Raw genomic sequence first — 13,781 nt, 5'->3', positions numbered from 1 at the left:
GCGTGCTTGGTCAGCGCCTTCTAGCAGTTCTCAGCACCTTCCTGTCCATCCTTTCTGTCTTTCTGTCCTTTCAGTCTTGTACCAATCCACACAGCCATGGTTAGTTTGTGCAGTGGTCCACTCACCGACCCCCCATCCACTCACCATCTCACCCATTCCCCTATCGTTCCTTCCACCCTCAAGTCCACATTCTTTACTTGTAAGTGTGTGCCTGAGCTTAGGCCACATGTGGAGGTCACAGGACCTCAGGATGTCAGCTCTCTCCTTCCTTCCCCCCCACCCAGGTAGGGTCTCACTCTAGCTCAGGCTGACCTAGAATTCACTATGTAATCTCAGGGTGGCCTCGAACTCACAGCGATTTTCCTACCTCTGCCTCCCAAGTGCTGGGATTAAAGGCATGTGCTACCACACCAGGCTTTTCCTTCCTTTTTTTAAAAAAAATTATTTTTCTTTTTATTTATTTATTTGACACAGAAAAGAAAGAGGGAGGGAGGGAGGGAGGGAGGGAGGGGGAGAGAGAGAGAGAGAGAGGGAAAGAATGGGTACGCCAGGGCCTCTAGGTGCTGCAAACAAACTCCAGATGCATGCACCATCTGGCTTACATGGGTCCTGGGGAATTGAACCTGGGTCCTTTGGCTTTGCAAGCAGGCACCTTAACCACTAAGCCATCCCTCCAGCCTTCTCCTTCCTTTTTTTTTTTTTAATTTTTTATTTATTTATTTGAGAGAGACAGACACTGAGCGAAAGACAGATAGAGGGAGAGAGAGAGAATGGGCGCGCCAGGGCTTCCAGCCTCTGCAAACGAACTCCAGGCACGTGCGCCCCCTTGTGCATCTGGCTAACATGGGACCTGGGGAATCGAGCCTCAAACCGGGGTCCTTAGGCTTCACAGGCAAGCGCTTAACCGCTAAGCCATCTTTCCAGCCCACTCTCCTTCCTTTTTTTGAGGCAGTCTCTCCTTTGCTAATGGGAAAGCCAGACTAGCTGGCTGGTAAGCTTCAGGATGCTCCTGGCTCTGCCTCCCAGTGCCATGGGTGTGTGCAGATGTGTGTGCCACTTTGCTTATGAGGGGAGTTGGAGACTGAACCCAGGTCAGCAGGTTTGTGGAGCAAGTGCCTTTAACCACTGCATGTTTTCTTATGTTTGAGACAAGGTCTAATGTGCAGCCCAAGCTGGCCTTGGACTTGTGATCAGTTTTTGCCTCCCAAGTGCTGGGATTATAGGCATGGGACCCTGTGCCCTTTTGTTTGTCAATTTTATTTTCTTTCTTTCTTTATCTGAGAGAGAGAATGAGAGAGAGAGAGAGAATGGGCACTCCAAGGCCTCCAGCTGCTTCAAACAAACTCCAGACACATGTGCCACCTTGTGCATCTGGCCTATGTGGCGTGGATTGGCACCTTAATCACTAAGCCATTTTACTATCCCTTTCTTTTTCTTTTCTTTGTTAAAAATTCTGTTTATTTGTTGGAGAGAGAGAAAGGCAGGTAGAGAAAATGGGCACCCTAGGGCCTCTAGCCACTGTAAGTGAACCCCAGACATGTGTGTCACCTTGCATGTGGGTACCGGGGAATTGATCTTGGGTCCTTTGGCTTTGTTAGAAAGCACCTTAACCACTGAGCCATCTCTAGCCCCATTTTTCTATTTTCTATCCAAGTACCCCTCTATCTATTCACCTATCCATCCATTTCTACACACACACCCGTCTATCCATCCATCTGTCCACTTCCCATGCTATCATCCAGACCACTACTCTGTTCTGGGTCCTGTTCTTGGGCCCTATGAGCCACCAAGACCTTCCTTCCTAAGTCCTTCACAGAACGAGGCCTGAGCTCAGGTGCACTAGCTGTGGCGCCCTCCGCCCTCACCACTGGCAGGTCCTCGTTGAGCCCTCGCATGCGCCAGGCCATTGGAACATCCTGACTACTTTGCCTGGAAAGTGAGGAGACCTCTGCTAAGTGCACGTGAGGCCGAAATGAGACACGTGACTCTGTGTAAGGAGCCATCCAGCCTGAGGAGGTGACACATTTGGGTCCGTTTCCCCTCACAGGAGCACTAAGGTGCCACGAGGGGACAGGTGCCCTGGGGTTTAAAGACTGGCCACTGACCTCCATTGCTAAATGGAGACCGGGGTGGGTGCTCGGTCCTGAGTCAGTTTCTACCGCCGCCCTGGAGGAGGATGGGTCTGTGTTTGGAAGGGGCTCCCAAGACACAGAGGTCAGATTCGCTCATGCTGGCTGCCTTCCCTGCTCTTCAGACAGGTGTCCAGATCAGTCTCCACCACATGTGTAGGGACCACCAGTGATTCTGAGGTGCACTTACCTGATAGTAAGAACTTCTTGTCAGAAACAGGTGGCCTCACCTGGGCCCCTGTCTGGCTGTCTTTATCCCAGGTCCCTGTGTTCTGGCTGCTCTGCACCCCCTTCTTGTCCCAGTGTGCATACAGACCTCTCCCCTCACCAGATCACTGGGACCCCTAGGTCCCCAGAGTGAAGGATGAGGCGCTTTCCTCCTTTCAGAGCCACATCAGCCATGGTAGGGCACAGAGACCAGGGCGGGACACAGTGGGTGATGACTGAGTCACTCGTGGTGGCGCACGGCTGACTCCCAGCACTAGGGAGGCTGAGGCAGTATGACAAGGTCGAGGCCAGCCTGGACTACATACCGAGACCCATTCGAGAACAAACAGCTGGACACGGTGGCATAAGCAGTTAATTCTAGCACTTGGGAGGCTGAGGTAGGAGGATTGCCATGAGTTCAAGGCCACCCTGAGACTATGCAGTGAATTCCAGTCTGGGCTAGAGCAAGACCTTACCTTGAACAACCAAGGGGGGGGGGGCGAGCAGAACAAACAACTCGAGGGATCTTTGTTTATAAATATAATGAAAAAGTGCACATTAGAAAAATGAGAAGGGAGGAGCAGGCTTCTGGGAGAGTGGGTGTCATGGCACATCCCTGAGACTGCAACCAACTGGGCACTCTTGAGGGAGAACCTGCGGTGGGTTTTGTCACTGAGAGGGCGTCTCTCCTGCTGGCGTGTGGGTTCCCAGGCTACCCTACTCTGAGGATCTAGTGTGCCACTCACTTGTGGGTGGTTGTCGCCACTGCCCAGGTGGCCAAGGACAGTCACAGGTACCAAGGAGGCTCAGCCTCGGGGTCATGCCACACAGTAGGATCCCAGGTGGACCAAAGCTCACAGCCACAGCCCATCACTCAGGCAGCCCGTTCCTCAAGCCCAGCTGCTCCTTGAGCGCGCGCAGCTGTGCCAGGCTGATGTTGCTGCCCCCGCACACGATGACCACCACCGAGGCCAGCGGGACCTGCAGCTTGCCCTCCCCTTGCAGCTTCTTGATTACTTGACTGTAGATGGCTGCCAGTGCAGCCCCGCAGGCCGGCTCCACCAGGATCTTCTCATCGTCTGCGGGAGAGCGGCGTGGTGAGGGCAAGGGGCATCCCAGGCCATTGGCATAGCTGGGCTCAGCCTCAAGAGAACTGTCAGGCCATTGATACAGCCTAAGTCACAGACCAAGCAGCTCTCAGCCTTGTCTGTGGACTCAAGTCTTGGGCCAAACCTTCCGTCACTCCCTAGATGGGCTCTAGGTTTCACCACGAGCACCAGCACTAGCTATAATTGGTGTGGTGGCTTAGCCAGGGTCTCATAGGTGCTTAGCTGACTTGGTTGCAGGTTCAGAAAGAGTTCCCTTATATGCCACCTCTAAAACCAACTCCCTTTTGACCCTGGCTACCAGAAAGCTCCCAGCCAGCATTCTCACTGGTGGCTTTGGTATGTCTGTGGTCACTACTGCTACTGTTTTGTGTTAGCTGTCATTTATGACATGCTCAGACAAACGGAGACAGAAGTATGGAGAAACGGGGTGAGTAGACTCCTTGGTACATACCCACAAACTTCTCAATGGCAGCAACAGCCTCTTGGTCTGAAATGACTTCAGAGAAAATGGGGTGTTCATTAAACAGCTTCAGGGCCTGCGCCCCCACGGTGTTCACACCCAAGGCCTTGGCAACACTACAGGCAGAGGGAAGACAGGATGGAGAGAGCAGACAGGAAAGGGTGGGCCAGGAATAGATGGAGAGAGGGAGGGAGAGGAAGAGAGAGGAAGGATACAAAAGACAGTGAGTTGGGAACCCAACAAAAACAGCTGCCTGGACCCCAGACAACCTGGCCTGTGGATCACCTGACTAGTCTAGGACCTGCCTGCCTCTGGCCCTGCCCTTTCAGTCTCAGGATTAAGGCTACCTCTTCTGAACACAGGCAGGTCCTGTGACGGCACCATGCATCCAGCACTTCCTCACTGTTCCGCTTTGCTGCCATTCACTGGGGCAGCCCCAGGCTCAAGGTCACTGGTCCTGGAGGGTGGAGCCATGGCTCCGAGGATCTATGTATGGGTGGCCGCATGGTGGCCACACACACACAACCCCCCCCCCCCCCAGCCTCCAGGGACATTGCTGCTCTTCATGGCTTCTCCAGCTCCACCAAGAACACCTCGGGCCTGGACCACCTTAGCTATGAGATAGCATGTGGCTCACAGGAACCTCTCAACCTGAGCTTCTCCCTGCAACAGTGGGGGCCAGAGGCCAGCACAGCTCCCTTCTCCAACCCCAGCATGCGCAGAAATCTAGAAGGATCTATTTAGATTTAGTGTGCCAGTGAGGAAGATTGGCCTGCTGGGAAGTCTGCACGGGCTGCCCGCGGAGGGCCTGGGGTGGACTGCCCAGCCTTGCTCACAGCTAGATGTGGCCAGTAAGTCCCACCCTGACTGTCAAAATTCATCTGTAATCTTTCCCAGCCTCACAGCGGCGTAAAAGCCATGCACATTCAGCAGGAGCCGGACTTTGAATGTGAACTTGGTCCTTTCCTCGGGCGTGCATGGGTGGTGGTTTTCTTTGGCTGTGCTGGGTGACATCCCCGGGCCGCAGCTCCCCACCAGGTGGAGGCTCCCTCTCATCATGGGAGGAACCAGCCTATACGCCATGGAGTGTCAACAGAGACAGGCAAGTACAGAGAAAGCTTAGCAACTGGGGGTTCCACTTGGCTTGAGAGATTCTCTTTCTCTCTCTTGGTTTTTCAAGATAGGGTCTCGTTCTCAGGTGGCCTCGAACTCACGGTGATCCTCCTACCTCTGCCTCCTGAAGGCTGGGATTGAAGATGTGCGCCACCACGCCCCTTCTCTAACAATCTGCCCCTAGCGAGCACATAGACCCTATTCCAAACAATGCCATCCACCTGTCCTCTCTAGCAACCCCACAGCAACACCCTGCTTCCCCTCAAATATGTCCCTAACCATATTCAGGAATGGGAGGCAGGGGGCAAATCCAGCCTGAACTGGTTTTGGGTGCAAGTGCAGTAAAGCAAACTGTATCATCTGTTAACATTTTTTATTTTATGTTTTTTGCGGTTGGGTCTCACTCTAGCCCAGGTTGACCTGAAATTTACTATGTAGTCTCAGGCTGGCCTCGAACTCATGGATATCCTCCTACCTCTGCCTCCTGAGTGCTGAGTTTAAAAGCATATGCCATCATGCCTGGCTTAAGGGTTTTTTTAAAAATATATTATTATTTTATTTATTTGAGAGAGTGTATATGGGCCCAAGGCCTCTTGTATCTGCAAACAAACTCAAAACACCACTTTGTGCACCTGGCCTTACATGATTAGTAAGGGACTGAATCCAGCTGGAAGGCTTTGCAAGCAAGCACATTTGACTCTGAGCTATCTCCCCGGTTCACAAGGTTTTACTTTATTTTATTTTTTTCCCAAAGTAGGGGCTCATCTAGTCCAGGCTGACTTGAAATTCACTATGTAGTCTCAGGCTGGCCTCAAACTCACAACAGTCCTCATTCAGAAAAGACAAAGGGGATTGGGACCAACATACATTATAATATACATATGGAAATGTTAAATAAAAATTAAGGGCTGGAGAGATGGCTTAGTGGTTAAGCACTTGCCTGTGAAGCTTAAGGACCCTGGTTCCCCAGGACCCATGTTAGCCAGATGCACAAAGGGGTGCACGCATCTGGAGTTTGTTTGCAGTGGCTGGAGGCCCTGGTGCGCCCATTCTCTCTCTATATATATCTGCCTCTTTCTCTCTCTGTCTGTCGCTCTCAAATAAATAAGTAAAAATAAACAAAAAAAATTAAAACCCTTGCTCCTTCACTATTTGTGTGCACTTTTTCAATTGTTTTTTTTTTTTTTTCCCCCACTATGTAGTATCAGGCTGGCCTCAAACTCACAGTGATCCTCCTACCTCTGTCTACCAAGTGCTGGGATTAAAGGCGTGCACCACCATGCCTGACTTTTCTTTTTTTTTAATATAAGGGAGAAAGAGAGGGGGAGAGAGAACTAACTAGCACTCCAGGGCCTCCAGCCACTGCAATTGAACTCCAGATGCATGCACCCCTTGTGCACATGTGCAACCTTGCATGCTTGCATCACTGTGTCTGGCTTATGTGGGACCTGGAGAATTGGACATGAATCCTTAGGCTTCACAGGAAAGTGCCTTAACCACTAAGCTATCTCTCCAGCCCTTCTTTTTTGTTGTTGTTTATTTTTATTTATTTATTTGAGAGACAGAGAATGTGCACACCAGGGCCTCCAGCCACTAAAAATGAACTCCAGACGCATGTGTCCCCTTGTGCATCTGGCTAACATGGGTCCTGGGGAATCGAGCCTCGAACCAGCATCCTTAGGCTTCACAGGCAAGCCTTTAACTGCTAAGCTATCTCCTCAGCCCCCCCTTTTTTTGAGGTAGGATCTCACTCTAGCCCAGACTGGCCTCAAAATCACAGCGATCCTCCTGCCTCTGCCTCCGAGAGCTGGGATTACAGGTGTGTGCCATCACACCCGGCTTTTCAGTTCTTTCAACAAGATGCTGAGAACCTGGAAACACCGAGTCCATCAGCAACAGAACTGCTTAGGCTGGTGGTCAGTGGGTCGGTGGATTCCAAGTCCCTTCATTTGGGCAGCTGCATGTTGTCTGTCTCTAAAGTTTGGGCACAGCCTTCTGCCCTTGCTTCCTTTCTCCTGCCTGGTTGAGTGTGGGTGTGGGGGCTGCACTCAGGCAGCCATCTGGGATCCCACGTTAACATGGCCAAGCAGGTGGGGTAACAAACTCAAGGACCCCCATCCCTGACTTCATGGAGTTGCCCTCGTGCTGTTCACCTCTAGACAGGGAAATAAAGATAATTTTATTTAAGCCACTGTTACTTTGGGTTTCCGTGCAATGTACCCTTAACTTAAGCTGATTGTTTTTAATTTATTTATTTGAGAGACTGAAAGAGGCAGATAGAAAGAGAGAGAATGGAGCCAGGCATGGTGGTGCACGCCTTTAATCCCAGCACTCAGGAGGCAGAAGTAGGAGGATCGCCCTGAATTCAAGGCCACCCTGAGACTACATAGTGAATTCCAGGTCAGCCTGAGCTAGAGTGAGACCCTGCCTCAGAAAACCAAAAAAAAAAAAAAAAAAAAAAAAAAAGAAGAAGAAGAAGAAAAGAAAAGAAAAAGGAAAGAAGAGAGAGAATGGCTGTGCCAGGGCCTCCAGCCACTGCAAATGAACTCTGGATACATGTGCCACCTTGTACATCTTGGCATTAAGTGGTACTGGGGGATTGAACATGGGTCCTTAGACTTTGCAGGAAATGCCTGAGGCACTCAGCCATCTCTCTAGCTCTCTAAATATATATATTTTTTAAAAAATTTGAGAGCGACAGACACAGAAAGAAAGACAGATAGAGGGAGAGAGAGAATGGGCGCGCCAGAGCTTCCAGCCTCTGCAAACGAACTCCAGACGTGTGTGCCCCCTTGGGCATCTGGCTAACGTGGGACCTGGGAAACCGAGCCTCGAACCGGGGTCCTTAGGCTTCACAGGCAAGCACTTAACCTCTAAGCCATCTCTCCAGCCCTCTCTAAATATTTTTTTTTCAGATTCTTTTAAATATTTTACCCATTTATTTATCACAGAGGGATTGATGCACCAGGGCCTTATCCACTACAAATGAACTGCAGATGCATGCACTACCTTGTACATCTGGCTATATGTATACTGGGGAATTGAACCTGGGTCCTAAGGCTTTGTAGGCAAACGTGTTAACCACTGAGCCATGACTCCAGTCCCGGCCTAAGCTGAATCTAATGAAACAAAGGTTTGGGGCTTGGCTCTGAATTCCTTGGGGGCAAGGGTGAATTCATTCAGCACCTTCTCCAGGATGAGGATCTCAGCTCTGGTCAAGGGACTTTTCTGGCCTTATGCCCGGCACATATTAGAGGCTCAATAATGGTTGGCTGAGCATGTGAGGAACTCAAGCCGTGATTGATATTAACGTTTCCACATGAGGAGATTCACATCCTCGGCACAGAGCACCACAGACCCGTGTTCAAGTCCCAGTGTGGTGGTGTGATCTTGAGCAAGAGTCCAAAGCCCGGTTCCCTGCCTGTGCATGGGCAGCCGTCCCAGCCAGCTCCATGGGAGGCTCCTCCCCTCCAGCACCCTTTGCTGGGCATCAACTCACCTGGTGATCTTGGGCAGGGTGACCAGCTTGCCTGCAATGGTGGCAGCGTGGAAGCTATGGGCTCCCAAGGTCTCCATGGCAACGATGGGCACATCCCCCCAGCCCACCTCCTGCAGCCCCTGGACCACTCCACACAGCAGGCCCCCGCCGCCCACGGACAGCACGACGGCCCCTGGCTTGGCACTCAGCGACTCCTTCAGTTCTGTCACAATGGACATGTGGCCTTCCCTGGGGATGGGGGAAGGGTGGCAGGTCACGGCAATGTCTGCTGGAGGCGTGAGGCAGGAGGGCAGCTGGGGATGACTGTTTAGGCCTGGCTTCGCCTTCATCCCAGGCAGCAATGGACTTTGGGGTTAGTTCCTGCCTCCACTGTGACCCTAGCTACAGCCTCCTCTGGCCACCAGAGCCGACTACAAGCTACAAGCTGCCTATAAACTACAAACTGCCCCACAAGAGCCACCCACAGCCAGCGGCTGTGGGACAGTAAGTACCCCACTCCTTCCTTGTGAATAGAAAAACCCCTGTGCTCCTCCCTCACAAGCTCCCAATCTCATTGTCCCCAGTCACCCCAGTTGATCTGCTTTCTGAGTCTCTGCAAGAGGGTACAGGATGGGCCGGCAACATGGGGAGGGGGCAGGGCCCCTTCCTTGACAAGGCAGGGCAGGTGCATGGGAGCTAGAGAATTCCAGGGGACCCCTCGTGTATCTAAATGCTTGCATATTCCTCCTGTGCACTGAGGATGACCGGTATTTAGCATGTCAGTGTCCATGTGGTAGACACCTGCACAATGTGGTGGGGTGGCGGCCAACTACCAGGTGACCTTGACCTCCACATACCAGATGAGGGGGTCATCAAAGGGGGGGATGTAGACCCAGCCTGGGTTGTTCTTCGCCAGGGCCTTGGCCAACTGAAAGGCCTCATCCAGCGTCTGCAGGGTGAAGGGGAGTGGTTGAGGTAATGGGGACCCTGTTTGGTTCCCAGGGGTTCTCCAACCCTGCCCCAGGTCGACACTCACCTCACCCACCACCTTGACTATGGCGCCTTCATTCTTGAGGCACTCGATGGTGAGGGCAGGCGTGGTGCTGGGAACGACAATGGTGGCTGGGATGCCCAGTCTTCTGGCTGCATAAGCCGTTGCCATGCCAGCATTGCCCGCTGTCAGGGTGGCATGGAGAAGGCGTGTCAGTATGGGAGGTGTCTTGTAAGCCCAAGAGAGGCTGCTCACATCTTTCATGTCACCCTCTGGTCTTCCCTGTCCCTGCAGATGACTTCCGCCTCATTTTGGAGCCCTAATCTGAATTGCTGTAAGAGTGTGCATTGCTTGGGAAACCACAGCTCAGAGAGGTGAAAGACCAGACCCCAGAACACGCTGCCAATGATGGGCGAGAAGACTGGTTGGTTGCCTACCTGAAGAGCAGACAAAGTGTTCACAGCCTTTCTCGGCCCACTGTGGAGACAAGAGGAGGGATCAGGCCCCTGTACTTGCCTGGGCTCACCCCTGCCACTGGAATACGTTTCCTTTGTCCCCACTGATGCCGACCTCACCTTCCTTCTCTGACAGCTGAGCCACCCTACCTCAGGGGCATCTTTCTCCCCAGGGAGACTGGCTAGGGGAAGGGAGCAGGCAGGCGGGCAAGTGACCCGTCTCTGGGGTGAGTTCATAGAGCGCCATGGGCAGATGCCCCTTAAACACAGGGAGCCTTCCTGTGCATGCCCCATCCACTTTCTTTTGTGGAGGCAGAGTCTCGCTATGTAGTCCACGCTGCCACCCACTTGCCATCCTCCTGCCACAGCCTGCCCAGCGCTGGACTCACGGGTGAGTGCCTCCATACCTGGCTCTGGAATTCTCTAGCTCCCATGCACCTGCCCTGCCTTGTCAAGGAAGGGGCCCTGCCCCCTCCCCATGTTGCCGGCCCATCCTGTACCCTCTTGCAGAGGTGCCCGATGCCCCGGATCTTGAAAGATCCTGAGGGCTGGGAGCTGTCCATCTTGAGGTACACTCGGGTGCCAACCAGTTTGGACAGAGACATGCTGTCACGAATGGGGGTCTTCACATGCAGGACCTCCTGGGATGCCATGGCTGGGGGGCAGAAAGGGAAGTGCACAGTCAGGAGGGTGACTCAGCCAGATGCTGACCACACCCCAGGAGATGAGTTTAGGGCCCAGGTGCCAATCCCAGCTGGGCCACCCACTGGACCGTGGCATTGGCAGGTCATCTTCCCTTAGTGCCAAACCTTGCAGCAGCGAAGCAGAGATAAGCCTCAGCCCCCATTTCTGTCGCTGTGCCAAGAAGCAGGTGAGCTCAGAAAATGACCCTCAGGTCTTGGGAAAGCAGCGGAGGGGCGGGGGTTCTGGATGAGCTGTTAGGTGGCGCCACTGATAATGCAGGGTCAAGGCGTCACAGGGTCGGCCAAAGCCACATACTTGTGTGTCCCCCAAGCCCTGGGGAAGCACGCAAGACGTGGACCGAGTGTGATCCCTGGGGAGAGAGGCCCTGGGGTCCACAGTACTTCTCCTACTTTGAGCCTTGTGCCATGTGTGCATATTGCTTATTTAAACACATGCTGGGTGGGCACGTGTGTGCTGGGATTTTTCTGGTGTGTGTGTGTGTGTGCGTGCGTGCGTGTGCGCACGCACGCGCTTGGATTTCAGATCTGCACCACCAAGTTTGGGGTTCCAATACATTTCTTGAATGAAAATCAGAAACAGAGGTGCCTCGAAGCAGGATCACCCCCAAATTTGTTTGCATTAACTTTCACCTCCTGGAGATTGCTCCTATACAATGACACTCCAGTCCTGACCCAATGATGGGGCCTCAGGCTGGGGCTGGCGGGGCCACCACAGTCTCCTGTCCTGGGCTATGGTACTGGATGGCTTTGGGAGACGGAGCAGGGCACCCTTTTATTACGTCCGTCCAGGTGGCTGGTTTTATCTCGTCCCATAGATGGCAAGACTGGGACAGGAAGGGTGGTGGAGACACTGGCCGAGGAGCGCCGCCCGAAGCCGCGTTTGTCCAGTAACTGCCAGCGTCGAAGTTACTCTTGCCAAGCTCTGCACACGCCAGCAGTCATTATGCGACAAGTACTGTCCCACGTGAGCCTCGCGACGCCCTGAGCACGAGGGTCCTGCGACCTTCTCCATCTTACACGTGGGGAAACACGGAGGCCCCTAGTTGGTTGCACCCCAACAGAGTCTCCTGAACCCCAGCGTCCGCTTTGCCCCCCCCCTCCTCGAGAGCCCCACCCCGATGTCCCTCACAGACAGCCCTGGGGCGCAGCCGGGGCTGGAGTCACTTACCGAGCACAGGAGAAGGAGCGGCGCGGCCGCACAGCGCACGTGAGAGAGACGATGGGTCCCGGGAGAACCGGGGCTTAGCTGGCCTGGCCGCTCGGTAGCGCAGCCTTTATTCCCCAGGGGCACCTCCAGGCAGCCAATGAGGGCCCAGGCTGGCCCCGCCCCCGACAGGCCCCGCCCCCGGCCCTGGTCCCTCGACGCCCTGGGCGGAGGGGAAGCTCGGGTCAGGTGTCCCTTCGTTCTTCCATCCTCCTCTCCCTCTCTCCACCTCCGGGTTCCACAAGTCAGTTTCTTCACTTGCAAATGAAGACACGTATTTCCCAAGGACCGTTGGGATGCATGAGAATTGTGTGAGAAAACAGTGCTTAAAAGCTGCTGGTTTGGGCTGAGAGATGGCTCAGCCGTTAAAGGCACCTGCAGGCAAAGCCAAAGGACATAGGTTCAACTCCCCAGTCAGTACCCACATAAAGCTGGATGCACAAAGTGGCACGTGCATCTGGAGTTCACTTGCGATGGCTAGAGACCCTAGCATGTGTATTCTCTCTCTACCTCTCTTGAATAAATAAATAAATACTTTTTAAAAAGCTGCTGGTTTGGTTGGGCTGAAGAGATGGCTCACTGGTTAAAGGCACTTGCTTGCAAAGCCTGACAGCCTGGGTGCAATTCCTCAGTTCTCACATGAAGCCAGATGTGTAAAGTGGCTCATGTGTCTCTCTGTGTGTCTGCCCCTTTCTCTCTGTCTCTTTGTCTCTCTCAAATAAATGATTTTTTTTCAAATAAATAAGTATTTTAAAAAGCTGCTGGTTTGCGAGAGTCCCCAAAGCTTGTCACATAGTAGGTGCCCCCCAAAACAACCACAGCCAGTGTTGGGACACACATCAGAGGCTGAGGCAGGGCGACTGCTTGTTTGAAGCCAGCCTGGGTTAATTAATATTTTATTTTTATTTATTTGGGAGAGAGAGAGACAGAAATAGTCAGGGGAGGGGGGGGGACAGGCAAGCCAGGGTCCCCAGTCACTGCAAATGAACTCCAGATGCATGTGCCCCCTCCCCCGAGCATCTGGTTTATGTGGGTCCTGGGGAGTTGAACCTGGGTCCTTGGGCTTTGCAGGCAAGTGCCTTAACCACTAAGCCATCTATCCAGCCCAGCCCAGCCTGGGTTATGTAATGGAATAATATCTTAAAATAAAAAAAGATAGAACCATGGGCTGGAGTGATGGCTCAGTGGTTAGGCACTTGCCTGCAAAGCCTAATGATCCAGGTTCAATTCCCTAGCATACACATAAAGCCAGTTGCATAAACTGGCACATGCATCTAGAGTTCATTTGCAGTGGCTGGAAGCTCTGGCATATCCATTTTCTGTTTCTCTTCTATCTTCCTCTGCATGTGCATGTGTGTGTGTGTGTGTGTGTGTGTGTGTGTGTTTTACATATATATGTAAAATTTGTTTTTTGGCTTTTCAAGGTAGGGTTTTGCTCTAGCCAAGGCTGACCTGGAATTCACTATGTAGTATCAGGTGACCTCTAACTCATGGCAATCCTCCTGCCTTTGACTCCCAAGTGCTGGGATTAAAGGCATGTGCCACCACACCTAGCTATCATATATATTTAAAGATAAAACCAGGCATGGTGGCACACATCTGTGATTCCCATCACTTGTGAGGTGGAAACAGGAGGATCAGAAATTCAAGGTCAGCCTGGGCTACATGTGACCCTGTCTTAGGAAAAGAAAAACCTGAAAATAAACACACGCACATATGTGTGTGTGTGTGTAGAGAGAGAGAGAGAGAGAGGAGAGAGAGAGAGAGAGACTCATCTCAGGTACCTTCATCAACCCTTCCTACGACCCAGTTCTCAACATCTGCCACCCACATGACAAAATATCACCCAAGGAAAGCCTCTGGCACCGTTCCCCCCACCTCCCAAGATAGTCTTTTGTTTCTAGGCCTGCTCTTTCTGCACATTTGCCACT

The 13,781-nt window shown here is 52.6% G+C and overlaps 1 protein-coding gene across 1 annotated transcript; it reads right to left on the bottom strand.

The window, feature by feature from the left end:
• Positions 1-2,916: 2,916 nt before the first annotated feature.
• Positions 2,917-11,917, bottom strand: Sds (serine dehydratase). The gene is made up of 8 exons (XM_004668464.2): positions 11,815-11,917; positions 10,443-10,597; positions 9,925-9,964; positions 9,533-9,672; positions 9,354-9,445; positions 8,518-8,745; positions 3,897-4,021; positions 2,917-3,415 (listed from the first exon to the last, which is right to left on the bottom strand). The coding sequence occupies exons 2-8, from the start codon at positions 10,593-10,595 to the stop codon at positions 3,207-3,209; spliced, it is 987 nt and encodes a 328-aa protein (XP_004668521.1). The 5' UTR covers positions 10,596-10,597; positions 11,815-11,917; the 3' UTR covers positions 2,917-3,206.
• Between the last annotated feature and the right edge of the window lie 1,864 nt (positions 11,918-13,781).

The sequence above is a fragment of the Jaculus jaculus genome, chromosome 13, assembly GCF_020740685.1.
Source record: "Jaculus jaculus isolate mJacJac1 chromosome 13, mJacJac1.mat.Y.cur, whole genome shotgun sequence".
NCBI lineage: Eukaryota > Metazoa > Chordata > Mammalia > Rodentia > Dipodidae > Jaculus > Jaculus jaculus.
This window is presented reverse-complemented; position numbering and strand designations above follow the sequence as displayed.